The 25,377-nt window shown below is 38.3% G+C and overlaps 3 protein-coding genes and 1 long non-coding RNA gene across 4 annotated transcripts in view; 3 read left to right on the top strand and 1 right to left on the bottom strand.

Annotated features, from left to right (window-relative positions):
* Window positions 1–311, top strand: LOC106960445 (uncharacterized). The gene is made up of 2 exons (XR_001427568.1): window positions 1–42; window positions 172–311. It is a non-coding gene; the product is annotated as an uncharacterized LOC106960445 (long non-coding RNA).
* A 2,782-nt stretch (window positions 312–3,093) lies between these two features.
* On the top strand, window positions 3,094–4,432 carry LOC106960409 (trypsin-1). The gene is made up of 6 exons (XM_015053504.1): window positions 3,094–3,177; window positions 3,262–3,412; window positions 3,493–3,743; window positions 3,851–3,987; window positions 4,145–4,246; window positions 4,376–4,432. Exons 1-6 carry the CDS (start codon window positions 3,138–3,140, stop codon window positions 4,421–4,423), a joined length of 729 nt encoding a protein of 242 aa, XP_014908990.1. The 5' UTR covers window positions 3,094–3,137; the 3' UTR covers window positions 4,424–4,432.
* Window positions 4,433–5,793: 1,361 nt separating this feature from the next.
* Window positions 5,794–8,520, top strand: mrpl17 (mitochondrial ribosomal protein L17). The gene is made up of 3 exons (XM_015053522.1): window positions 5,794–6,215; window positions 7,935–8,003; window positions 8,099–8,520. Exons 1-3 carry the CDS (start codon window positions 6,042–6,044, stop codon window positions 8,357–8,359), a joined length of 504 nt encoding a protein of 167 aa, XP_014909008.1. The 5' UTR covers window positions 5,794–6,041; the 3' UTR covers window positions 8,360–8,520.
* Window positions 8,521–10,550: 2,030 nt separating this feature from the next.
* The window catches only part of tmem145 (transmembrane protein 145), a 63,391-nt gene continuing 48,564 nt past the window's right edge, over window positions 10,551–25,377 (bottom strand). Inside the window, exons 8-15 of the mRNA XM_015053365.1 lie at window positions 24,829–24,897; window positions 24,214–24,294; window positions 23,818–23,896; window positions 21,272–21,365; window positions 17,564–17,736; window positions 16,333–16,453; window positions 15,786–15,974; window positions 10,551–14,044 (exon numbers count right to left, since the gene is read on the bottom strand). Coding sequence (XP_014908851.1) covers window positions 13,805–14,044; window positions 15,786–15,974; window positions 16,333–16,453; window positions 17,564–17,736; window positions 21,272–21,365; window positions 23,818–23,896; window positions 24,214–24,294; window positions 24,829–24,897 — 1,046 coding nt within the window. The 3' untranslated portion in view covers window positions 10,551–13,804. The remainder of the gene's footprint in view (window positions 14,045–15,785; window positions 15,975–16,332; window positions 16,454–17,563; window positions 17,737–21,271; window positions 21,366–23,817; window positions 23,897–24,213; window positions 24,295–24,828; window positions 24,898–25,377) is intronic.

Below are 25,377 nucleotides of genomic sequence, written 5' to 3'. Positions count from 1 at the left end.
TACGGATGTGCTGAGAGAGACCACCCTGGTGTCTATGCCAAGGTAAAACAATTTTTTTTTTGTATTTGAAATTATACAGAAACATACTAGGAAAAGTTACAATTGAAGTTTGGTTTATTTTGTAAAATACAACCTCCTTGTCCTAATCTGTCTTATTATCCTTTTTCACAGGTCTGCCTCTTCAACGACTGGCTGCAGAGCACCATGGCCAACAACTAAACTGGATTCTTCTAGTGCTGCCGTTTGTCTACCATCATCCTGAACACCATGCAGACACTTTGACACCATTAAATAAATCATAGAACCTAATATCTTTTTGGTTTCATGTCATCTTGTTCCTTTATTTTCCTACATGTTGTTCCCACACTTCATGCACAGCTTTCAGATTCTCTTGACATAACAAATGTCATAACGCTGAAAATGTTCCACTGGTTCTGCAAGAAATCATATTAAAAATCAGTACATTTCTTATTATTGCCATGGGAGAACAATAATTACTATATAATAACTTTATTACAAGGTAACCAGAAAAAAACAGCCATAGCTGTACTGAGCCATGGGATCAGTAATACCTCTGGTTGATAGGCTGATTTGCTCAGTGTTTATATAATATTTGTTTTAGTTATGACTCTTAACATTTCCAAAAGGAGAATGGGAGGTGGATCTTTTAGTTTTCACAATCAGCTCCTACTTTTTGTCTGTGAGGCAGACACCTTGCCTGTAAGATGTGGCTTTTAAATGTTTTGTTTTCGATAAAGCTTATTGTTAAAGACTTAGGAGAGTCTGAGCTTTCTCTGTTCTTATGCTAATGTAACCTTCGGTTGTTGGAGGATTTGCTGACAGTCATTTCTCTCTTTGCTTTTTTCTCCTACCAATATCCATTAATGTCTTGTCTGCTATCTCCAAAATTTCCTGGATTTACCTTTGGGTTTTCTCTCAGTTTTATTCTATTTGGTCCAGTATTTTTGTTTAACCTGTGATGATGGATCATCAGTAGCGCTACTGCTGCCAATAGCTTTATGTTTTCTTTTTATGGATAATAAACTTGACTGTGCCTTTCTGTGTTTAACCCAGTGTCCTTCCTAGACAGAACAATTGAAAGAGCTATTACTGTCACTAACTAGATGCACTCTGTTTTTTGGGCAATAGATTTTACTACTGCCTTAGTGTTCATCTATTTAGCTGAGTTTCACACCCAAATGAAGCCACTAACGATGTATTGCCTCCTTACTTCTTTATCACTGAAAGCTGTTCTGGGCCAGAGCTTCTGTTTTTTTTTTTTTTTTTTTTTAATGTATGGCAAAATGGATAAACGGCTTGTACTTGTTTAGCGCTTTATTAAGTCCAGAGGATCCCAAAGCACTTCACACTACATTCAGTCATTCACCCATTTACACACTGAAAGTGGCAACCCACTGAATAGTAGCCACAGCTGCTGTGCACCGGGCCCTCTGACCACCATCTGCTCTGTCTTCTTAAACCCCCTGTAAGTCAGTGGCAGATAGCTGCTCACAATGAGCCAAGTCTTGTTAGTGGTTTCTTCCATATTAAGGGAGGTTTTCTTACTACTGTCACCACATGCAAGTTAAGGAGGATGATAATTACAAATTCGGCGATTCATTTCAATCCCTTCAGATGTAAATCCTTTTTACTAATTGGGATATAAAACTGTTGAATCAATTCTAAAAATCGGACATTTTTATGCATTTCCTATTTATTCTTTCAAGATGTTGTCTCCCAGATTGAATGATTTTTCTCACGTAAACTACAGCTTTCACTGGTGCTGTTGTTTAAAGTTGTGCACAACAGTTTTACCCAAAAAATAAGGTTGTACTCAGAGAGCAAATACAGTAAAAATACAAAGCATTGTGTTCAGTGTCTTATATTACCTTACCTCACTTCAAGTTGCTGTGAAATTAGTGTATCATACGTTCAGGTAAAGTCACAAAGGTCTATCTGGTGAACTATTGGAACTATTTGCCTATCTTAGACACAAACATGGTGTAAAGACTTTTTATTTAGACGCCACTGACACGTTTATATGAACACATGTTTTTGAGGAATGAACTGTCTATTCTAAACAAGTGACACACTTTGGCAGGTTATGTTTTTTCTTTATTGCTTTGGCCTGCTAAAAGGAGCTGGGATCCACTCAGTTTTCATCGTCGCTATTTCAGTAGAGCAGAAAAAAACCTCTTGTAAACGTGTTAATCATTGGATGTTGGTGTCCAACCAATGTGTCATTGGTTAGACACATTGTCCTTACTCTTTTGCAAAACGGTTAACACAGATCTCATTCCAGCAGTCCAAACACCATGGTTGTAAATGTGGTAACCAAACAGAAATCATTTGTTATTAACTATTAGACTCTAAACTACTGAAGCATCCTCCCTCCAGAACTTAACATCATCTGCCTTTTTCAGCAGTAAACATGCTCCTCCTGTCTCAAAAGAACCAATTGTTCCAGTTCTTGCCAGTCAGAGGGAAAAAGTCATATTAATAGTTACTATCAGCTGCCTGATATGAATGTCTCCTTTCAGAACATTTTGCTGGACATTTAACAATATTTAACCTGATCTGATTGACACAGATGGCAAATTCACATGATACCATTAGTGTTCAAGGTAATGCTGTCAATCATTGTCAGTAGTGTTACCAGAATTAACCTGGCATAAGAGTGAGTTAAATAAAAAAATAATAATACTTGTTCATAATATAATAATATTGTAAAATTGTATCTGAAATGGATTTTTTAAAAATAAATATTTAATTAAATATACAACTGTTTTCCAGGTTGATTTTTATGACAAATAGAAGTCTGCGCTAAGAAAAAACTCCTAAATAGTCCTACATCTTATAAAAACAAATGCTTATAGATCTGTGGAATGTTTTAAAGAATCTTCTCCTTTTTTTCTTGCTTATCTTTAAATCATGTATTGATCTCCATCTTCAGCTGCATATGTGAAGGCTCTTTAGAAAAGATGTTTGTTTTTCCAACAGTCAGTGGGTTTGTTCTGGAAGCTGGTTGGTCACAGATAACAGTGGGAGGTTTCCTCATAAGAAAAGCTCAAACCACCTTCCTTTATAAACCAGGACCGCAGACGAAGTTCTCTCATCAACAAGATCACTCAGCAACCATGAGGTCTCTGGTGTTTGTTCTGCTCATTGGAGCTGCTTGTAAGTTTGCCTTTTGGATAAACTGTTGAACTGAGTTTAAACATGTCTAGTTTAACCCTGGATTTCATTTGTTTGTGTCTTTAGTTGCCTTGGAGGACGACAAGATCGTCGGAGGGTATGAGTGCACACCCTACTCTCAGCCCCATCAGGTGTCTCTGAACTCCGGCTACCACTTCTGCGGTGGCTCCCTGGTCAACGAGTTGTGGGTTGTGTCTGCTGCTCACTGCTACAAGTCGTAAGTGCTCGACATCACTCTGGTCCCATGAGACCGTTGTGTGTGTTTGTTCTCACACTCTGTTGTTAAACTCTGTGCAGCCGTGTTGAAGTGCGTCTGGGAGAGCACCACATCGGCATCACTGAGGGAACTGAGCAGTTCATCAGCTCCGCTGCTGTCATTCGTCACCCCAGTTACAATAGCTACACCATCGACAATGACGTCCTGCTGATCAAGCTCAGCAGACCCGCCACCCTCAACCAGTACGTGCAGCCTGTGGCTCTGCCCAGTAGCTGTGCTCCTGCTGGCACCATGTGCAAAGTCACTGGCTGGGGCAACACCATGAGCGCCAGTGAGTAAGATTTGATGCTGATTCTCAGATTTAAAGAGTGCTTTAACATCTGGTTTCTTCCAGCTTGTATTAGAGACTAATATGATGTTTTATTTTTCACAACTCAGCTGCTGACAGTAACAAGCTGCAGTGTCTGGACATCCCCATCCTGTCTGACAGGGATTGTGATAACTCCTACCCTGGAATGATCACCGATTCCATGTTCTGTGCCGGATACCTGGAGGGAGGCAAGGACTCCTGCCAGGTAAGGAGCAGTTTAGATCCATATTCAAAGATTTGAACAGGACACTTCAGCTGCTGTTCCAGGAATCTTGGAAATATCTTTCCAGCAGTTTATCACTTATAAATTTTACGACAAACAATTCATAAGTTTCGATCATTTTTATCTGTTCTTTTGTCAGGGTGATTCTGGTGGCCCCGTTGTGTGCAACGGTGAGCTGCAGGGAATTGTTTCCTGGGGATACGGATGTGCTGAGAGAGACCACCCTGGTGTCTATGCCAAGGTAAAACAATTTTTTTTTTGTATTTGAAATTATACAGAAACATACTAGGAAAAGTTACAATTGAAGTTTGGTTTATTTTGTAAAATACAACCTCCTTGGCTTAATCTGTCTTATTGTCCTTTTTCACAGGTCTGCCTCTTCAACGACTGGCTGCAGAGCACCATGGCCAACAACTAAACTGGATTCTTCTACAGCCATCTAACACTGCTGCATTTCTTCTAATATGCTATCGATAAGGAAATTTTGCAACATTTTTCATCATCAAGCAGTCAGTTTCTTGCAAAATAATACAAAAATGAACAATAAACTCTCTTTGATATTCTTTATGTTTCGTTTTACTTTTATAAAGACCTATCCTTGAGGTCTGTGCATACTCACACAAACAGATACATTTCTTATGACTTCAAGAACAAAGTTCTCACTGGCATAGCTGACAAAAACAGAAGTCCAAAATGTTCAAAGGACATTTTTATAGGTTGCCCCAATTGCAGCACACCCACTTTATCTTTCAAGAATAATGTTCTGCTCAAATGATACATCTAGAATAAGCTTCAAGAACTCCAGGGCTGTAGAAATAGAAGAATGCCATTTTGTTCTTGTAGCTCTAGAAAAGAGTAACATATCAACACGTGTCATCATCTTGGCTGTTTGTGAGCTTAAATTCATGGTTTGTCATTTAATTTTAAATGTGACTAGTCATTTATTATATATGAAACTTCACATACCATTGCTGTCCGGTTTATGATTTCAAGTGATAGACCATCAGAAAGTAGTGGATAATTTTTAAGTTGAAAGATGACCACTTCATCTCAAGCCAGTCATAGTGAGAAAGATTTCTGACTGAGCAGTCTAAAGAAAATTCAGCACACCACTACAACATTTACTTTTAGAGGAACAAAATAAAACGTCTAGAATAGACAAATATGTTTGTTTGCTTTTTTTTGTTATCATTGGAGTCGGGTAGGATTGCTACAGACACCTGGTGTGAATTCCATCTCCATAGTATTATTAGAAATATATCAACTGAGAAAAATGTTGATGTTATGCTTCCCTGCTGAATGTCGAATGAAGCAAAGAGTCCTTTCAGGGCTTGGAGTTTTCCTTTGAAATTTAAATACACCATTTATTTGAAATGTATCCTAATCACTTACATAGGATTTCTTTGTTCTCCAGAACCCTTGCTTGGGGAATAAGCAGTTATGTAAATCACAGAAGCGGGAGCTGTTTCCTAGGAGTTCAGGATGCATGGAGAAAATTCATCCCAGTGTTCATGCTGAGACAGAAAATAAGCAACTGGTTTTTATTTTGTTTTTTTTGTTTTGTTTTATTTGTTTGTTTTTTTCCTATCCTGCTGCTAACTGTGCAATATTATATTTTACTAAATAATACTTTAATTTAGTTACACAATGTATTCAATAGATGTACGAAAATAAATTATGTAATATAAGTGGAAATGCACTCTGTTTCTATTATTCATTAATTCATTCATTTGAAAAGGCGACGTCGGTTTATATTTATTACGTATGGTTCAGCGGAACTGTGGTTTCCTAGTTTCGTGAGCGGGTCGGACGCTCTCGCCGACGCACAGACAATGTCAAAGACAGTAAAGTTACCGTAGCAAACTGAGATATTTTTTCATGTTAACGTCCTCTCTCTGTTTTTTTTTTTTTTTTCGTAAAAGGCAGACTGACGCAGCACTTCGCTCGCTCTATTAGGTGCGTAATTTATAATTTTTTTTATAGATACCTTTTGTTTAACGTGGACGCTTGCAGTGTGGTGGAACCCACGGAACGCGATGCGCCTCACGCTGCAGATGCTAATCTCCCACGGCCGGGTGGCCAGGAGGATTGGCTTGGGCCCGGAGTCCCGGATCAACATGCTGCGGAACATCCTGACTGGACTGGTCCGGCATGAGAGGATAGAAACCACGAGGGTCAGAGCCGATGAAGTCCGCTTCTACGCCGAGAAGGTGAGGAAGGCTGGCAGGGCGAGGCCCGGTTCTCCTGATCAGACAGAAGCAATGGCTTAGTGCAACTCTGACCCGTTTCTCTGGGGCTCACCAGCAAATTGGGTTAAAATTATCTCTTTTGCAAGCTTGAATGTTCACAAATTCCACATTTTAAAATATACGGTTGCTTAAAAAGACGGAAAATTGTTTATTTGTTAGATTTCGCCTTTATTTTTATCTTTTCAGTTATTTAAAAATGCAGATGAACTACGTACAGATGAAGCCATACATTAGACTCACAACTCTTTCTTACTAAATTAGACTAAAAGTTTCATATTCTTGTTCATTTTTATCTGCTTAATGATATTTTTGAAATAATTACATATTTAATACTTTGTGGAAGGGAAGAATAACCAAAAATGTCTGACCCAAGTCGTACAGTTTAAAAAGCAATTATATTAAATTCTGGCATTTAACAAATAGATATAGTTTTATTAAACTCTAACTGACATAAAATTGGGAAACGTTTATTTGACTTAATGTGAGACAGCCAGGACCAAAGGTTACATATCTGTTTATATGGATGTAAACTGCTGGTTTAATCAGAATAGGGGTAACATTGTCTTATTTTTCCAGATTGTACTGCTAAATGCTATTATTTCGACTGTTTTTCCCATGAACAAACAACAAATAGTAGAAATATTCAAAGAGCTTAAAACACTCTGCAGGCCCTTTTCAGATTTCTGCTCGGTGCCTTTTATGCACAGCACTTTGCTCACAGTTTGACACCAACTGCTAACAGACGCAAACATCGTTGACGGTGTGACGCTGATCTCATCAATGATCTCTGGAAGCTTTCTGCCTACTGAAGGCGGTTTCTGTTTCTGCTAGACTTTGTGAAATCTCTCCAACTTTTCTCACCACTGAGCTTAAAGCAGGCCCAGAAGGTGGAGCTCCTGCATAGGCCTAAACATGTATCCTCTTAGCTGCTGCTGCTGCTAATCATAATAATGTCCTTCTCCACAGATTTCTCTCTGTAAGCCTCATATCATCAATAAACAGATCACACGGCTCTGAATCCGACAACTATCAGCTATTTTCACTCCTTAGACGAAACGTGTGATCAGCCAAACGAAAGGTTAAGGCTCCCCTGTGCCTAATTTTCAGTAAAATTTATTTTTTATTACAGAGTTGTTATATAATATCATAATATGCTATATTGTCTGCTGAGAAAACAATATCTCTTTAGAAAATACAGTAACATTGTATATATTTAAGTGTCTAAAAATCTAATGCTTTGTTGTTGTTTTTTTCGTACATCTACTCAAATAATGCACAGACTGTTCAGCAGCTACTGATGAGTTGATTTTCTTCAGAGTCTTCAAACAAGTTGCTCATTTATATTTTAAATTTAAATTAAACCAGGAAAGCTGTTAAGTAACATATCTGCACTTATTAAAATATGTCAGTTACTTATTGAGAAGTCAAATTATAAAATGTGGCCCTCGCCTGTGGCTCAGCTAAGCCTCGTCTGTCCCGGGTTTTCTCCGTGTGTTTAAGCCTGCCGTTGGGCTTTAGTAAAGCTTTCTAGTAATCCTGCAGATTCTCCTGAAGTCTGGTTGAACCTCGTGTAGAAACTCTGCTACCTGTTTGTAAATGTAATCATGCAGCACAATCTGAATTCTCCTTGCACGTTAAGTCTCTCTGACTGTGGATATTTTTTTTGTTTCATCTTCCCAGCTGATCGACTATGCCAAGAAAGGAGACACAGATGAGAAGGCGATGAAAATGGCCAGCTTTTGGCTCACGGTGCGTGTTTGCAGCTCTCTTCATGCTTGTGGAGGTAAAAGCTGCGTAATGGAGAGCAGTTTGTTTGAAGTTTCCCTCCCGCTCCCTCTCTCCAGGAAAAGGATCTCGTCCCGAAGCTCTTTAAAGTCCTCGCTCCGCGTTTTGAAAACCATTCAACCGGCTACACGCGGATGGCCCGGATCCCCAACAGAGAGAACCTGGACAGAGCCCAGATGGCCGTGTTGGAGTACAAAGGCAACCCGTTTCCACCTCTTTATCCTGTGAAGAAGGAGAATGAACTGACTCTCATCAACCAGCTCCTCAAAGGCTACAGAGAGGAGAGGGCGAGGGCAAGAGTGTTGGCTGCTGAAGCCTAAATACTCCCATGGTTTTTGTTTTTTCATGTTGCAAAAAGAGCCTTAATGCAAGTCTTCAACATGACCAGTTTTAAAGCTCCAATGTGATCTGAAAACAAGAACTGATCTGTAAAATAATAAATCTGAATGTGTGATAATAAAGTTTAATTTTCCAAACTAAAGTTCCAAGTTTGTCTTATGTCTTCAGTGTTTGAGTTTAAATTAATGCAGGTTCTGGTCATGGATCTTCTAAAGAAGATGAAAACTGCTGCTGCACAGGCACTGTTAAATCTGAGCCAGAAAAAAAAATCAATGAAACCGCCTGCTGTAAACTGTTGCATGAAAAGGTTATTGATTTCTAATAAAATGTGTCTGAACCTCTTTAAATCACAATGATGCACAAAACAATCTGATGAGCTTTGAACAGTTAAACAGAGGATTCTGCTAATGAGTTGTAAAACAGGAAATGTGGGCAGTGGACAACAAGTTCTGCTCCCTTCATAAAGGTTGAACACGAGTGAAACCACAAAACCGTCACGCAAAATTCAAATTTCCCAGTGAGTAAAATAAATTTACGAAAATAGTTGAGTGATGCAATAAATGCTCTCAGTCTTAAAAGCTTGAAGTTTATGCATTAAGACACATCTAGCTTTTTCTTACTTGCTTCACCTGACATTATTTTTAGTCGCTCCTGAAATCTTAACTCCTGCCGTTAGTGAATGTCAAAAATAATTTTGTATCAGTAAATCTGCAGTAGCGTTCGGTTCCTAAAGGCTCATGTTGTACATGCTTTTTTTGTGTGTTGTATTTCAGATCTGCAGGTCTGATTTACCTCAGTTAAGGTCAATGTTCCCGATTGAAGAAGGACAAAAAAGATTTAGCACAAATCCAAACTATGAAAGAGTTAAAAATAAACACAAAGGACCATATCAGGTCAATATCAAAAAGAACATCTTGATAGTTCTCAAGACCTTTCAGAAAATATTCTATTTGCTGATGTGCGTCACATTATTATCTGACATAAAACCAAAACATTTCAGCAAAGGATCAATAAGCTACACATCTTAATCTTTCAATGAGACTGTAATTTATTAAGAGGCAACTTTGATTATCTGCACTTCAATTAGCACTTATTAGCGTGTGCAGAGAAAAAAGGTTTATTTACCTCTTAAAATGATGACAAAAACTTTCCCTACAAACGGAAAAAGAAGAGGTTAATGGAAGTTTTTAAAATATGAATCTAGACTGAATCACAACAGAAAGAAAAAGATTTAATCGCAAAACATTCACTGAAAGCTCAGTAATAGCTTTGGACAGTTCAATTAGACCAACTTATCGGTAATGACTGCAAAACATTTAGGTCTGCACGCTTCGGATCAGGACCGGGCTGGAAACCGTCCCCAGAGCGTTTTACTTTAATAGACCCTCATAATGAGAACAAATCCCAAACTCGATAAACAAATATCAGATTTAGTGTTTGGACTCCTGCCCCGGCTCCTCACTGGAACGTCACAGGCTCACAAATCAACACGGCACGCAAATAAAACAGCCAGACAACGCTTTAAATAAAACCATATTTTAATTAGTTATTTTGAGAAAAAGGATATATGTACAGCATCTTTATAATTAATATTATTTGACACCATTAAAATGCATCTGAATGGTGCTTTTGTGATGTGCTCTTAACCAGGTCGCTCTGAGCAGCCTATAAGCTGTGCTGTTCTCCGTCATGCACACATACATCTTTTCTTCAAGTTCTTTCTCCACAACACTTTATGACAAATCAAATGTGAGCATTGACGACGCTTAAGCAACGTTTCCGATATCGGTGCGCCTCTCCCCGTCTCTCTGCGTCTGTTCAGTCAAGTCATGGCAACAGCAGACGAAGTGGCAGACATCCCAAATACAAACCAGACATATTCAGAAGCAACGATTAGTATTCTAATTCAAGTATCTGTCAGTTTCACAAAGTTACACTTCTGGAAACACTCCTACAGGTTACACACCACAGTCCTAACATTGGTACTCCATGACAACAAGTTTGCCACTGAAATCTGATGGCTCGAAGCTGAGCACAACAGTTTCTCTAGTTCAAGATAAAACCACCGAAATTGTTTCGAACAAAGCACGAATTATTCCCGAAAATGTCTGAAAAACCGTTTTCAGTCCGTATTTACAGGTAGGAATAATTCTCCATGGAGTGAGAATACGGTTTTTTTTAAAGCAGTCCTATAAGATGGATCCGCACAAATAAACAGACCAAGACCAGGAACATTAAAGTGCTCCATGCAGGACAGACAAAATGTACAGTTATGCTGCTGCTTTCACAGCTTCTTCTACAAGACTTTTTTTTTTCTCCCAATATAAGGGCATAAAAGAAAAATATGAATATTTGTTCAGCTTTTTGCACAGCTTAAACATTAAGGTGTAAAAAGCCAACAAATGTAATGATTTGTGGTTCAGATACAAGACAGGGGTGAGAATAAAGTTCCTTCTTTAAAACACTGAAGAGAGAAACAGCCTGTTGGGTTTACGCTTGTTTTGGTAATTGGGAGTGAAACCAAGAATTGAAAACAACAGCAACAAAAAACAGGAGGTTATTTGATTGTAGTTTTAAAATAAAACATATAAAAGTGAAATACAACCTTCAATTGTTTTGTAGTTAAAACCAGATGAGCAGGCATTTAAATGTCCTTCTCTAGGTTAAAATAATTTAAATAATCAGTAAAGAAAAGCAGAAGATATTATGTCACAAATTAAAGATTTGACGTATTCTTGTGCAAATAGTAAAAATATATACATAAGATATGTTTGAAGAGAACAGAGGAACCAGAGCCTCCAATACAACCATCACGGTTGGTTGGTTGACTAATGCAAAGTAAACTGGTCAGTTGTGAATATCTTAGGATTTAAATATGAATCATATAAAATTAAAGTTGCATCTCTGCTCAACCACTTCTTAAAACAGAAAAACGGCTTGTGTTTCAGTTTAATACGCTGTCTCAATGTTAAAATCAAATCACTCAATGTTAGTCATTCCTGATATATTTTTTTTTGAAAATCCAATTACCAAAACATGCAAAGGCATTGCTGGTTTTAAAATCACAGAATTCCCATTTTGATGGAAATCTTTACAAGAAGAATTAACCGAATAAAAGTTGAAATTGTGACTTGCGACTAACTTCAGCATCACCCCCGCCCTTGTGCTGTATTGCATCAGCATATTCACCAACATCCACAAACACAGACATGACGGTTAAAATCAGGTATATTCTGCACTCCAGTGAAACCAACTAAAAACAGCCCAGTATAAATAATATTTTACTAGGCATGGGCAGGTATTTGGCTTTATTATTATTATTATCATTATGAAAAGTACCATCATCAAAACCATTATGTATATTTCAGCTGCTCTAATTGACAAACTGAAGAAAGGATGTGCTAGAAAACAGAACTTTACTTTATACTGTAACTAACTTACGTCAATTTGTTCAAGAGTTTAACAAGGTTAAATGGTCACTTATAAATAACACTTCACATTGTCAATGTTATTGATAAACTGTTCAGCCTCTTTACGTGCACAAGGTAATTTTAAAAGAAATATGCTGTCAGAGCTATGAGAAGTAGTGTGTTAGGGTTTCTAGCATCAGCAGTTTTAGATCAGTTTTTAAAACGAAAACAATTGGAAAATGTTTTAAATAGATATGAGCAGACAAGTCGGCTGATGAGCAGACACGGATGATGTTCAGCTCAACCGGCTCAGACTATTGAACAGCCTGTAGGAACTGAGAAAAAATTATCCTTTGCCGCTCAGTGGTGTAACAACACTCTTTGGTAAGGAAGTTTAGGAACTGATATTTCACATCGGTTTCATAACCATTGATCTCCACAAACGATCAAAGCTACAAAGTTATTTAACAACCTAAAGAAAAGGATGCAATTGTTAGGTAGATGGATGTAAGTGTGAAATTGCAAAGATACAAACTGGAGAGTACGATCAGTGTTTCCAGTTATTAATGGTTACTAATCCTAACCGTGCTAAATATTAATAAAAGTGGCTAAAGATCTCTCAAAATATCATTTTAAACAAATAATGTTTTAGTTTTAAAATAAACAGAGAAACCCTTTTCTACAGCATATTCTCTTTCTCTCTCATACACACACACACACGCACACATGCACATTGTGACATTACCTCCTTACTTTACATACATTATCATGGCAAAATTGCAAAAACAAGTACATTTTTCATACTGTTGCAATTATTCAGATAATTTGGAATATGCTAAAAATTATTAACGGCATGTTGGATGTTTACAAAACTAGAAATGATCCATGAATCTCTGACTGTGGGCTCTCTAATGTTAAATATTAAGTTTAAACATTTCAAAATATGTTGTGAAACTGTGGTTTTTTTTATCTTAAAGTTACCAGAATTCAGAATATCATACCAGCCCATGCCTACGTCTACTTATAGGTTAAAAATACTGCAAGACAGCTTTGATTTGTATAGTAATTAACAAAGGTTTTGCAGTAAAAAAAACAATAAAAAAAACATATTGCAGCCTATTGTATGCATTTACAGAAGTGTGGATTTCAACACACACAATAAGCGAATATCTAAGGTCACATGGAGGACATATATCTGCTTCTCGGACGGAAAATACAACACAAACATGCATGTTTTACGAGTACTGTACTTTGGGGAGCCCAGACTAAATGTGACAATTTACAGTTACACATCAGTATATTGATCCAGAAAAACCAGCTCCAATGAAGGCTTATATAGTAAGAATATAAATAAACACAACAGACTCCATATACCATAAATATATCTAAGTTTTATCAAAAATGTCTTAAAACATAAAAAAGTTTTTTTTTTTATATTTTATTTTATTTTAAACATAACGGCATGGGATTTCTCTGTGGTCGAAGCACCAACTGGAATGTCATGTTTAGGGGAAAGAAAACATGAAATAATCTCGTATTGTGAAATAAAACTATACATAATTGTTGCTCTCAACAGTTTTAGCTATTTACAAACTCCTCCAGGCACACCATCAAATCCTCATGAATTTTTGAATAAAAGTATTTCAAGAATTTTGTTCATTTCCACATTGTGCACAGCTATCATTCTCTTGCTCCGGCTACATCCACTTTGTCATCTTTCTCCCGTGTGCCTTCAACTGGTCAACATCAAATATTTATTGCTTCTTTATTCTTTTACAACCTCAGCCTTTGCGTCTTAGCCATCTCCCCACCCTAGCTTCTCCATACAGGTCATTTCCATTTCCAAGTTAAAAGGACCATTTAGGGATTTACTTTTGTGATGACTTCTCATGTATGTCCCTTCATCTATAATTCTTCTGTTATTTAGGATGACCTTTTTCTCTCCCACCAGCTTTATAAATTCTGTCTGTAGCCTTCGTCCTTTCTGCCACAGTCTTTCCCGCTTTCTCATCCACTTCATGCCTTCGTCCCAAAGCCTCCTCCACCGCCGCTCTGCATGCTGAAGTACTCTGTGAAGGATGGAAGTCGAGGGGGCATCGGGGGAGAGCGGGAGGCGGGGCGTGGGGGTATCGGAGGTGGAGGTGGGGGCAATATCATGGTTAAGTCTGCAGCGGTGGTAATGATCTTTTGTTCGCTGTTCCTCGGCACGTCGGGTCCTTTGCGAGCAACTGTCTCTTCCACGGTCTTCACCGGATCCTGGAATTTAAAAGTTTTGAGGCATCATTTATATGATAATGACAACAATTCATACAAAAAGATATGCTAGGGGGAACAAAGCAACCCTGGACTTTCAACACACTCAGCGCTAAGATCTTCTGACAAATCGAAAAGCATGCTAATTTACCTCTGAGAATGTTTGACTGGGATAAAATAAAGATTTGGTTATAAACAGCAGGAAACCTGCATATGGATAATCACGTTCAGCCCATAATTGCCCTGAATCTGTTAACTCAAAGTACCTCATGAGTGCTCATCCATGAAACTGAATCTCATGATAAGCTGGTATTTACTCTGAAACATTACAAACTCTAATTTAAAAAAATCTGGCAACATAATTAACTGGAATTGTATTCTTCATCTGGATCAACAGATTTCACTTTTTTTTTTTTTACAAAGTCTGTAAAGACTAATTTTTGAGTCTTGCCACAAACAGTTTTAGGTCAAATTAGTCTAAAGACATTTTGGTTCCTCTGTATTTATAATGTTTGTTACTAATGTGGTCTAACAAACCTCTGCAGCCTTTACAGAATAGTCAGATACATAGAGATTAAATTACACACCGGTGGACCCTATTTAGTAATTATGTGACTTCTAGGAATCATAGCTTTCACTGAAGTTTATTTAGGAGTACAACAACAAAAAGGGACATCACACACTGTAAAAACCAAATTACAATTATCTTTGTTTACAAAGTTGGACTTTATGTCTTCTATCAATCAGTTAAATCTTTTAGATACAGGTTGTAGATTTCACAATAACAAATAGATTCCCAAATTTCCCCACACTGAAATTTAGATTTCTTTACTTTATCAGATAAAAGCAGATTAGAAATATTTTCAGACTTTTTAAATTGCACTAAACCAGGTCGCTAATACACCACATGGTGAATTTTGTTCTGCTTAGACTTTGTAAAATTACTAATGTGGTAATGAAGCAAATATATTATGTCACGTATCAAACACATTATGGAGATGAACATCAAAACTGGTGGTTATAATTTAAGAAAACGGGGCAAAGGTCCGGTACGTCCTTATGTATCCTCTTTCCCCCCACAATTTTTGTATTGTTTTAAGAAAAAAAAAAAATTAGATGCCTGTTTGTTGCTACATTATTAAAGGAGGAATGCTGTAGCTGAGAATTACAGCTCTTTTCCTGTCACTTATCTCTATGTAGTGTAAAAAGCAACACCTTCAGAGCTGAAAGTAACCGAAGCAAGACAATTCATCAGAGAAAACACAACAACTTAATTAAGCCTTGCCATGAATTTCTGCTCACACTTATATTTAATTTCACTCAAGAGTTTTAGTGTCAGGCGTATTGTTATGCAATGCGTCATCCCCTGGAGGAGATAAGTATTTTGCTGAGAAATAATCCCTGAAAACACGCTCCCTCGCAAACTGCGCTGCTGCCACAATCGCTTTCTATTTTCAGGCACTTCTGTTCGATAAGACAGCAGTTAATTTCAAGCTACGTTTGACACACAAAAAGCATCAGAAAATGAGTACACTAGAGTCCTTATCTAATTAAATGTAGCAAGCGCTGCAAAATAATGGGGAATTTATAGTGGATATTATATAGTCAGTACATGCGGCGTAATATGTATCTCGTTGCGGTTTCTGCTTCTTCCTTTTGTTTCATTAGTTCTCAAATGAGATGTTCTGGACTGCATATCAACCGCTCAAATGCATCCAGGAACACACATCACATTTAGACTTACTGATTGGATGGAGAAGAGCTCGGTGAAGTTGGGCTGAGAATCTCCGAGGAAGGAGCTGTTCCCATAGGCGTGGTGGGGGAAACTTTCCCCTCCCTCGCCTCCTTTGGGGCTGGACTGCAAGATCCCAATCTGGGAGGTCCGAACATGATACGGGAAGTTCTTGTTGGCTGCTGATGGTCTCGTAATGACCTAAACAAAAAGAATAAATTCATGAAGAAATATAAATATTCTTCAATGTTTATTCAAGATAGCTTGAGGAATATGTCTGTAACCTATAAGCTCTAGGTAAAGACAAAGACATGGGAGGTGTGTGGTGAGGACCGAAGATATTTGACAGAACGGTACAGCCCATTAGTTGAAGAACTGTGCGTTTAAGGTTACGAAGAGATGGATAATGATGTGTGGAGGAGACGTTCCCGAGCTACGCAGTAAGAACTCATGGATTGTCAATTATGTATGACAGACTGTGGCAATAATGACTCCTGAATAATGCCGGCTCTACAAAAAGGTGCCGGGGTCCGCGTGAGCACGTGCGTGTGGTACGAACAAGGAAAACAAAGTGAGCGTAGAGGTGGATGCCGAGCTGAATGCCGTTCACAATCTTCTCCCGAGCCCATCGAGGAATCCCGAAGTTGGCGATCAGAGCCATCACAGGCACAGCGAAAAACCTGAGGAAGAAAAAAAAAGGAAAAGAAGAAGAGATAAGAGAGAGGAGGGAGAACATTAAAGTAACTGATGAGAGTATGGTTTGACGGTGAGAGACAGAGAGCTCAGGGAGTAAAATATGTAAAGTGCTCAGAGTGATAATGATGGAAGGAGAGAAGTGGATAATGAGGCAGGGGATAGTTGCTGCAGTGAGAGAGAGATAATATTAGTCTTTGTAATCTATGCTTCATTTTAAGCCTCTACTATTAGAAGCACTGGTTGAAAAGCCGAGAAACTAAACCAACCATCTTTAACATTTTTGAATTTTTTTTATAAGATGTGAACTATCTATCACATATGGTTTCTTGCTAATGTCCGTGCCTCTGTATTTTATATTACAACCAAAAACAACAATGAGTTTTATGGTATTTTATATGATTTCATATGACATATTGTCTCTCATTATTGTGACATTTAACAGATTCTTTTTGTTAATTCTAACTAAGAAAGGATGATGTATGTGTCGTTTTATTCAGTTTATGTAAACATCTGGTTTCAACTGTGTAAGAAATGTAAGGAGTTGGAAAGTTGAGGAAGATTTGTGTTGAATTTCTGGAAACTTTTCATAGGAAGTAAAGATGGTGAATTTTCCTAAAAACATTCCATCAAATATTTATGGAAATAAACTGGGAGTTTGAGATAATTTAAACAAACTATCATATTTATGCATTAATAATTTTTTTTTTGTAACAAAAACTGTTTAAATTGCTTGTTTGGGAGAGCAACATTTTATTAAAGTGCATCAACTTTTATAGTTGTAATGGGACAAAATGTGAAACAAGTCCAAGAAACATTATTATTTTTTCACAGGCATTGCATAATTATTCTTACACATGAAGTCTGAACAGCTCATTAATATAGATATCCTCCAGCTATCTCTCATCTGGGAATAATTATCTGCAACATAAGACGAGCACAAAGTTGGGACTTCCCCACCTCAAGCGCCAGCTATCTGCTTTAATTTTTGTTTTGACTGAGCTACATAATTAAAATTTAAAGATCACAGAGAAATGTACAAGCCCCATCAGCTCACATGGTGCAATAGCCAGCGACAAGTGGAGATGGTGTCTCACCATAGAGTGTATGTGGTGAAGAACGGGACGTAGAAGGGCTGTTTTTCAGGGTAGTGTTTCAGCGAGACCAGCACGGCGTAGCAGAACCACACGTAAGCGACCAGCTGCAGGCCCATCAGGCCGTAGCCTGCGGGGCTGTCGTAGGCGTAAAGCACCTCACCTGGGTCAAAGAACTGGCACAGGAACACGAGACGCGTTAAAAACAAGCAGAACCTTAATACAGAGAAAATGTGCAGACTGTGTCCTATTTCGTAATGATGGATTGCTCATGGGTTAGCTAATCTGCCGCGGTGACCGAGCCAAGAGCAGCTAGTTCCAGTCTGTGCGAAGGTTTGACATTGACACTTCTCCACATCTAGGGCATCAGCATGTGTGCTCAAAGCTCTGTCTGGGTGTGTGTGTGTGTGATGTGTGTTTGCATGTGCAGACAATGGATTGTATTTCACAATCCAGTGACTGGATACAGGCTCTGACTTTACACAGTTACTCTTGCTGCTACATAATGCATAGTGCTAAGGGTTCGGCGTGGAGATGTTCGGGATGCACTCAGCCAACCAGAGCCTGGCAGACTTCAAACTGCAGTCACACAGTATCGGGTCCAAATTTCAAGTCTTAATTTCCGTTCCTCCTCCAACCTAGTTTCGCTTATTTTAGACAGAGCTCCCCAGAGTTTGAAGCTCTTAAATAGCAGGGCCTGTGCAAAAGGGCAGGCGGCTGATAAATCATACCACTTCAGAACCACGTATTGGAAGAGATGGCTGCATGCTTCAATATCAGAAATAGCGCAGATACTTCTGCAGCCTTCTTCTCCTCTGGGGTCATTACCACCCTGAATTCAAAGGCTGTAATCCACCGTCTCTAAATGGGGCAGCGTTACATCTGACTGTGCAGAAGCCTTCTCACTGAGCAAAGATTTATGTACTACTTTTCGCTCCTCTGTGAATTATTAATTCATAAGATCATGTGCTGGTTAAATGTGTTATCCCCTTTCTAGAAGACAGAAAAAACAGGGGGAGGCTGGGGGGGTGGGGGGGGGGTTACGAAGATTAAAGTTTCTCAGTATGCTGATTAGAAAAATCCAACTTTCAAGGAAATACGTAAAGATCACTAATCTGGTATTTACCACTGAAAGCAAATATAACATAGAATACACAGTGCATAAAAAAGTTCACTTTTAATAAGAATTGTTGTATTCTTTACGTAGGAAGCATGCTTATTCTTCTTCTCGGAATTTAAAATCTTGAACCAAAACTAATTTTTATATGTTTTTGCAGTCAAGTTGATGCATTTGTATAATTAGTAAAATGTCAATGTAATGAGTTTCTGACAGAAAAAGCCATTACAGCCCACGCTCATCTGCAGGGCACATTCTTTCATGAATATTTATGAGATTATTGAGAGAAAAAAAAGCTAAATAGAGCTTTAACATATGTGGACATGGTTTGCTGAGCCGTCCGTGGCCAGGAAACTCGCACTAAATGCACCAGTTTCTGCCTGTGTGTTTGTTAGAAAGGAAGTTACAGTAGAATAGAATAGAAATAACTTTACAATCTGTTCCATCTGGGGGCTTCACCAACAAGTATTTCCACATAATTACGTAAATCCCTTAATAAATACTAAACTAAGAAACTATTAAGTCAGCTTCAGTGATACTTTGTGGAGAAGAGGAACAAATATAAATCTCAGACATCCAAATATTTACGATTTATTTGGCTGATTCACATATATTGGGAAAGCCAGTGGTGGGACTGTGCTCTTTTAATTCTTCTGTTGAATAGTTAATATCTATTGACTGAATCTGTCTATTCTATGTCTGACTGTTGCAAACCATAAAGTATTGACCATTGAAGAACTGGTCAAAAAAAATTAACTTCAAGAATTCATTTTTAAAAGGTTCCTCTTACTAAACAGTATGGAGTTTCTCAGTTGTGTGGACTTGCAATTACGCATCATTAATTCAAAAAAAAAAAAAAAAAAAGCCTAAGTGAAGTGCGAAAAAGTCAGAGTTCAACTCCTTGCAACGGAGTGAGACTAAAGAGATGCAGATCTAAATGTCAACAAGCTCAATGTCACCACCAGAAGATGTTTAGTAGGTCAACAAACACCATGATTATCATCCTAATTAAGTCTGTGAACAAACTAAGAGCCAATTAACAAATCAGCCCTGCTGTTTTTTTGTCATTTGTTGATGAATATTTAATTGGGTCAAGGTCTCTGCATCCTTACTTTTTATCTGGCTGACAGATTTATTGGATGCTGTAACATTAAACAGCTCTTTAATGGTGTAATAAGCAGAAGTAACTAATTAGTAGCTGTCAGACTGCAGTTGATGCAACATAGTTTCACATCTTGCCATGTTTGTTGCTGTATCTAAAAATGAGTTTTATGGGAATCTAAATATTAAGAAATGAGGCACACTTTGTGAAATATTAAAACCAGCTACGTATACGGTGGCTCTGTAAATTGTTCTGATGAGCTCCTTTGACACATTTTGTGCACATTGGGGCAAATGGAGAAAAATTCACAGTGTACTATGATTTTTGAGAACTACACACACAAATATATCTATCTGTCTTTAAATATAAGGTCTTTTGATAGTTTCAACAAATCTTTGCATTCAACAGGTTTTATCTTTTTGTTTTTGCTATAACAGATTATCTATCCCTGCAGTTTTCTAGCTGGATGTTTTTTGAGTGTGCAAACAGTTCTTTACGACCATCTACAACGGCAAGAATTTCTTATTGTGTAATTTGTTTTTATTACTATTTTTACTGTCTTGATATTCTCTGCTTGCAGAACCAATAAGCAAAGTAGGCACACAGCAGCTTTAAACCCTTTTATATTATTTTGCCACATAAACACAGTTTTTCCTTTGAGGTTTCCTTTTATTGAGCATAAAGAAACTGAAGAGCTTCATTTCTGATACAATGTCCAGGAGTTTTCTGCATCAATAGAAGAATAAATCAGAAAAAATGTTGTTCATCTGAAACATTAGTTTTGAGTTGTGAGTTTATTTTTATTTTTTATTTTTCCTGCAGTAATATTCTTATAAGCCTTTCCCTTGGCAACTGTTTAATCCTGTTTTTTTAAGCAAGTCATCGACTGAAATCAGTTTTTCTGAACACCTTTAGATCAGAGACACTTGCTTTAAGCATTGTGTGAGGAACGAGTTTATATTTAATTTAACTTTAATTAACCCGTTTATTCTACTCTATAAAATAGCCTGACATGACCTTTGATTTCAATTGGAGTTAAATTAATGAAGTGAATTTAATTAAATTGTGTCTGTGAAACCTAGGAACCGTAGAAACCGTGCTCTCTGGGGGATGTTCTCTGGTGCTTCCCTTGCAGCTTTGAAATTCTTATGTTTGTGGAGATTAGCATTTCTGATTCACTCTGGCGGCTTCCTTGTTTTTGCCACATTGGAACAGAAACCAGAAACAATCGCCCCAGTTATGCAGGAACATGTTCAATTATTAATGTGTTTAATTTTTATTTCAATGCAAGTTGTTACGAATCTTTGTGGCTGTGTTTTTGAAGATAGCATTCTACTCCCACAGTTACAGATGCCAAAAGTTCAGACCAGCAGCGATGAGCGGAGCAACTAAAGTTTAATCACCGATTTATCCGAGTAAGGACAAACGTATGGCCTTGCTGCTTCGTGTAGAACTGAATGTGTGTGTAGAGAGTGTAATGTGTATACTGCACCTCTGCCTCATAGATGAAGAGGATAACATAGGTGATTGTGTAGACTGTCATGTAGATGCTCAGCTTAACAGAGCCACTGTGGCTGATCCTCGCCCTGCCACACAGAAACAAACCAGGCAGGTCAGAGGTCAGACACACATTTGAAGGAAGATAAAAATCAAACACACTCAGACGCACTAAGAGACGCACAGATGAAAGGGACAGATGCAGGTGCACACACGCATTATGCATCTGATCGGTGACGCTGTAGCAGCTAGCTTAATGCATGAATAGAAACTGAACACGGCCGATCTCTGTTTATGAGTTGAAGGTAGCTCATAAGCAGAGCAAAAAGTGGAAATCATGTTTATATGTTTGACATAGAGAGCAAATGCTAGTTCTAAGCATTAAATTCAAAACAGCTTTTTTCAGACTTCATCATTGAATACTTTAGTCAAAAACAGGATTTCTACAAGTTTTTAGGAAGGTGGATTTAAGACCGGCTTAAAACCTAACCCGGCCCTACATTATGTAAATTATTAACATAGTACCCAACGTAAACTTTTAAGAAAGTTAAATATAAGTTATTAAGTAATTAACTTAATAACTTTGTCTACTTGGCTCTGGTAGTTTAGTCCATTGCTTTTAACACCATGGCCATCCAACTTCAGCAAAAGACAGGCCATACAGGAAGATTCATAATGGTAATTGAAAATAGTTTTAGGAAACTACTGAAATCTTTATGTTTCCACCAACCTTCTTCAACTTCCTTTATTCTTGTTTTACATGATAAAGGAGCAGGTAGAGGATACGGTAGCAGGAACATATCGCAACAAACAGCAACAAGCCAGTTCCTGGAGTAGAATCCTGTTGCTGAATTACTGATAATACTGAATTGTCAGAAGGAAATGCTGTACATTATGCTGAAAAAATTCAGCAAACCATAAGTAAGCTCGTGGTTTGCTCTGTTTGAATCTTCTCAGGAAAAGATAGCAAAGCAAGAAAAATCCACAAAATTTGAACAGTGATCAAAACAAAAAGCCATTTATCCAGTTGTCTAACATAGCATTGCATCACAAACTAATGAGAGCGGGAGCTGTCACTCTATGTCTTTCCAGCCTGAAAATTGGAATTTGAAAAAAAATGAATTTAGAAAACTGGCAGCACCAGTGACAGCTGAGCCAGGAAGGCACTTTTCCAGTCAGGTGTAAGATGGATAAATGCTGATGTTCCAGTGAGAAAAGGCACTCATAAATAATCTATTGTGCAGTCGAGCTGTAAGTCACAAGAAAATGTCCACTAATCCTCGCCAGAGGAGGAGGGAAAAAAAACAAAAAAAACAACAAACCACCACTGGAAACAATTTGACTCAAATTACTTGAAAACAACTCAACTGCCCAACATTTCAGTGCTAATATTTTATATCCTGAGGACAAAACTGTTATGCAGTCACACTATGAGTTCAGCTTCACAACACATAATCTGACTGACACATGGCATTATCATGTTGTGAGACAGAGTTGGTGGTTGTGACAATGAGGGACAGTGACTCAGCTAGAAGAGACACAGAATGTAGCAGACATGCAGAAGAAAAGACTAAATACATGCATACACTAGTGGTGTAACGTCTGCTTGCACAGTGACATCTCGCATTATTAAAATTCTACATTTTTTCTTATTAAAATCACCCTTGTGTTTTGAAGCTATATCCGCTTTCAACCTGTATTCATCTGTCAAAGTAACTATAAGCTACTGTCATCTATCCAGGACATACGTTAGTGTCTAACCTATGGGGAAAATGCCACCATATTTATAAAAAAGACAACAACAAAAAAACTTGTATTTGTCTGTTTTAATATAAAATAGGCTTGAGCGAAAATCTTGGCCATTTAATGAATGTTCTGTTTGTAACTTGCTATTTTTCTTTGGAAACAGCATTAGCAGGAGTCAAAAGTTGAGCTGCTGATGTTTTTGCAGTTTTTGTTGATCAGAAATACTTCATAACAGCCAAATTAGCTTTTTTTTTTTTTTCAAAGTAAGAGAGAAGTCTAGCAGTCTTCGTTCAGCCAGCTGACCAGCATTGTGCAGCAATAGCTAGAGGAGGAAGAGTGCAGTGCTACTCTATGCTCCATACGACGGGAGGAAACTCAGGTCATTCAAGGATTTTCTCATTTTACCAATGGGACATAAATCACAGGAAAGGTGTGATGGCAAATTTTAGTCCAATCGTTTATGAAGTAGTTATTAAGATATTATGTCGTGTTGACAAGGTCTGCAGTGTAAGACTTCTTACTGTCCCTGCCAACAACACTTCATTATACAAGCTCTACAGAAGCCTCTGACACTTTTTGTTCATGTGGCCAAATTTTCGATAATCAGATTCTTTTAATCATAAAAAATTAAGAAACTGAGATTTTCAGTTTCCCCAAAAATATTGCCTAAGGTCTCGTTTTCCGTTGAAGTCCATATCATGTACCGTCTCATTTCATGGGCTGGATGCAATGTTACACCCCTAATGTGTTCACACCTAAAAGTGTAGAAAAAGGACAATGTTCCCTCTCTCCCACCTGGTGACGGTGAAACCTTTACCCAACAGTATGAGCATCAGAAGGAACACCAAGAAACTGACGGAGAACAGTAATTTCCCTGGAGACAGACACAGAGGTGGAGAGCGAGAGAGAGAGAAGACAGAGGAGGTAATTAGGTTGTAGTTTTCGAATCTGTGACATCAGAGGGGAACAATAAAATCAGGTCATAATACACGTATTGCAGACACACACACACAGTCGCTTTAAGTCGTATATTGTCCTGCCTACACCCATCCAACCATCTACAAGGTCTCTTCAAACATACATGCATCCATCATGGTCCACTCAACCGCTCTGCTCTGACAGTGACTGATCTTCCAGCCGGACTCTGGTTCAGTCATTCAGCCAGTGACCGATCCAGAGGGAGAAACTCACCGAGTATCTTCAGGCTGCCGTTGCCAACTCCATCCCTGGCATACAGGCCCCAGTAGACGCAATGGAACATTAGGCTGAGCACTGCCATGTGGAAAAAGATGGAGGGTGGAGAAAGAAATGAGGAATATAAGAGACAGGAGGGATAGGTTAGCAGGCGGTGAAGAAAGGGAGACGAAGGCAAGGGAAACGTGGGATTAAAGTAGAGAGAAGGGAATAAAAATGGAGCAACAGAAAGGAAGAAAGAAGTAGGGAGAGTTGGGAGGAGGAGACGATGAGGTGAATTCATGGGAGGCAGACGAGAAGAGAAAGGTTTTGGGGACAAGAAAGCGACAGAGATAAGAGAGTGATAGGGAGTTGAAAAGAAGTGGAGAGGACAGCATGAAGAGAGCATTGGGGTTCATCAGTAACGAGCTTCATTGAACAATGTAGTCCTGCACATCTGCTTGCAATAGTTCCTATTCAGAACTAATCAGTGTGATAATATCTGCTCTTCAAGTGCGGATTAAGATACGAGATACAGCAACAGTGAATGAGGCTCATTGTTATCCCCGGAGCGTGCACGTGTGTGCGTCTTGATGATGTAGGTGTGTGCCTGTTTAGGACAGAAGCTCTTACCCTCCACACCTGCTGCCATCATAAACATTTTGTAGGTTGTGTGAAGAAGCTGTCTCCCCTTCAGATTGTCTGGAGGGAGAAAAAGAAAAAACAGAAATAAGGTGATAGAGGTGTGGGTACATGTGTGTGCGTCAGGGCGACAGATAAAAAGGACTGAGAGATGCTAACAGATGGCCAAGGAGAGTGAGGGAGGTGCGGAGAGAGGGAGAAAACAGGAGATCGCAGACGAACAAGGGAACGGGCCAGATAAATAGGGAGAGCAATGATTAGTATGCATCCATCTTGTGATGCCCATCTCCAGATGAGCCCTGATACATCTCATCTCGGTTTCCGCTACCTAATCTGAGAGGAAATATTCTTAATGCATATTTAAGCAGCCTATTTTACTACCAAAACAATGCGGTAGCCAGCGGGGGAAATGTATCAGGCGAGGGAGGATTGCAAACAACAGCTAATAGCTGCTCTGTGCTCCTAGACTCGATCTGTCAAGTGCTATAAGGAAGAATGTCACCTAAAAATAAAAGCTTGTACTGACTATATCAACATATG

This window comes from Poecilia latipinna, unplaced genomic scaffold, assembly GCF_001443285.1.
Source record: "Poecilia latipinna isolate Pla-1442-1.1 unplaced genomic scaffold, P_latipinna-1.0 Scaffold54, whole genome shotgun sequence".
Lineage (NCBI taxonomy): Eukaryota > Metazoa > Chordata > Actinopteri > Cyprinodontiformes > Poeciliidae > Poecilia > Poecilia latipinna.
The sequence above is the reverse complement of the archived record's forward strand: the minus strand, read 5'-3'. Positions and strand labels throughout refer to the sequence as shown.

Bases quoted from the DNA above. Each gene is read 5' to 3' on its own strand.
- mrpl17 (XM_015053522.1), top strand. From the start codon at position 6,042: ATGCGCCTCACGCTGCAGATGCTAATCTCCCACGGCCGGGTGGCCAGG. The intron at 6,216-7,934 runs GTGAGGAAGGCT...TCATCTTCCCAG, and splicing joins TCCGCTTCTACGCCGAGAAG to CTGATCGACTATGCCAAGAA. The intron at 8,004-8,098 runs GTGCGTGTTTGC...CCCTCTCTCCAG, and splicing joins TGGCCAGCTTTTGGCTCACG to GAAAAGGATCTCGTCCCGAA.
- LOC106960409 (XM_015053504.1), top strand. From the start codon at position 3,138: ATGAGGTCTCTGGTGTTTGTTCTGCTCATTGGAGCTGCTT. The intron at 3,178-3,261 runs GTAAGTTTGCCT...TTGTGTCTTTAG, and splicing joins TCTGCTCATTGGAGCTGCTT to TTGCCTTGGAGGACGACAAG. The intron at 3,988-4,144 runs GTAAGGAGCAGT...TTCTTTTGTCAG, and splicing joins GAGGCAAGGACTCCTGCCAG to GGTGATTCTGGTGGCCCCGT.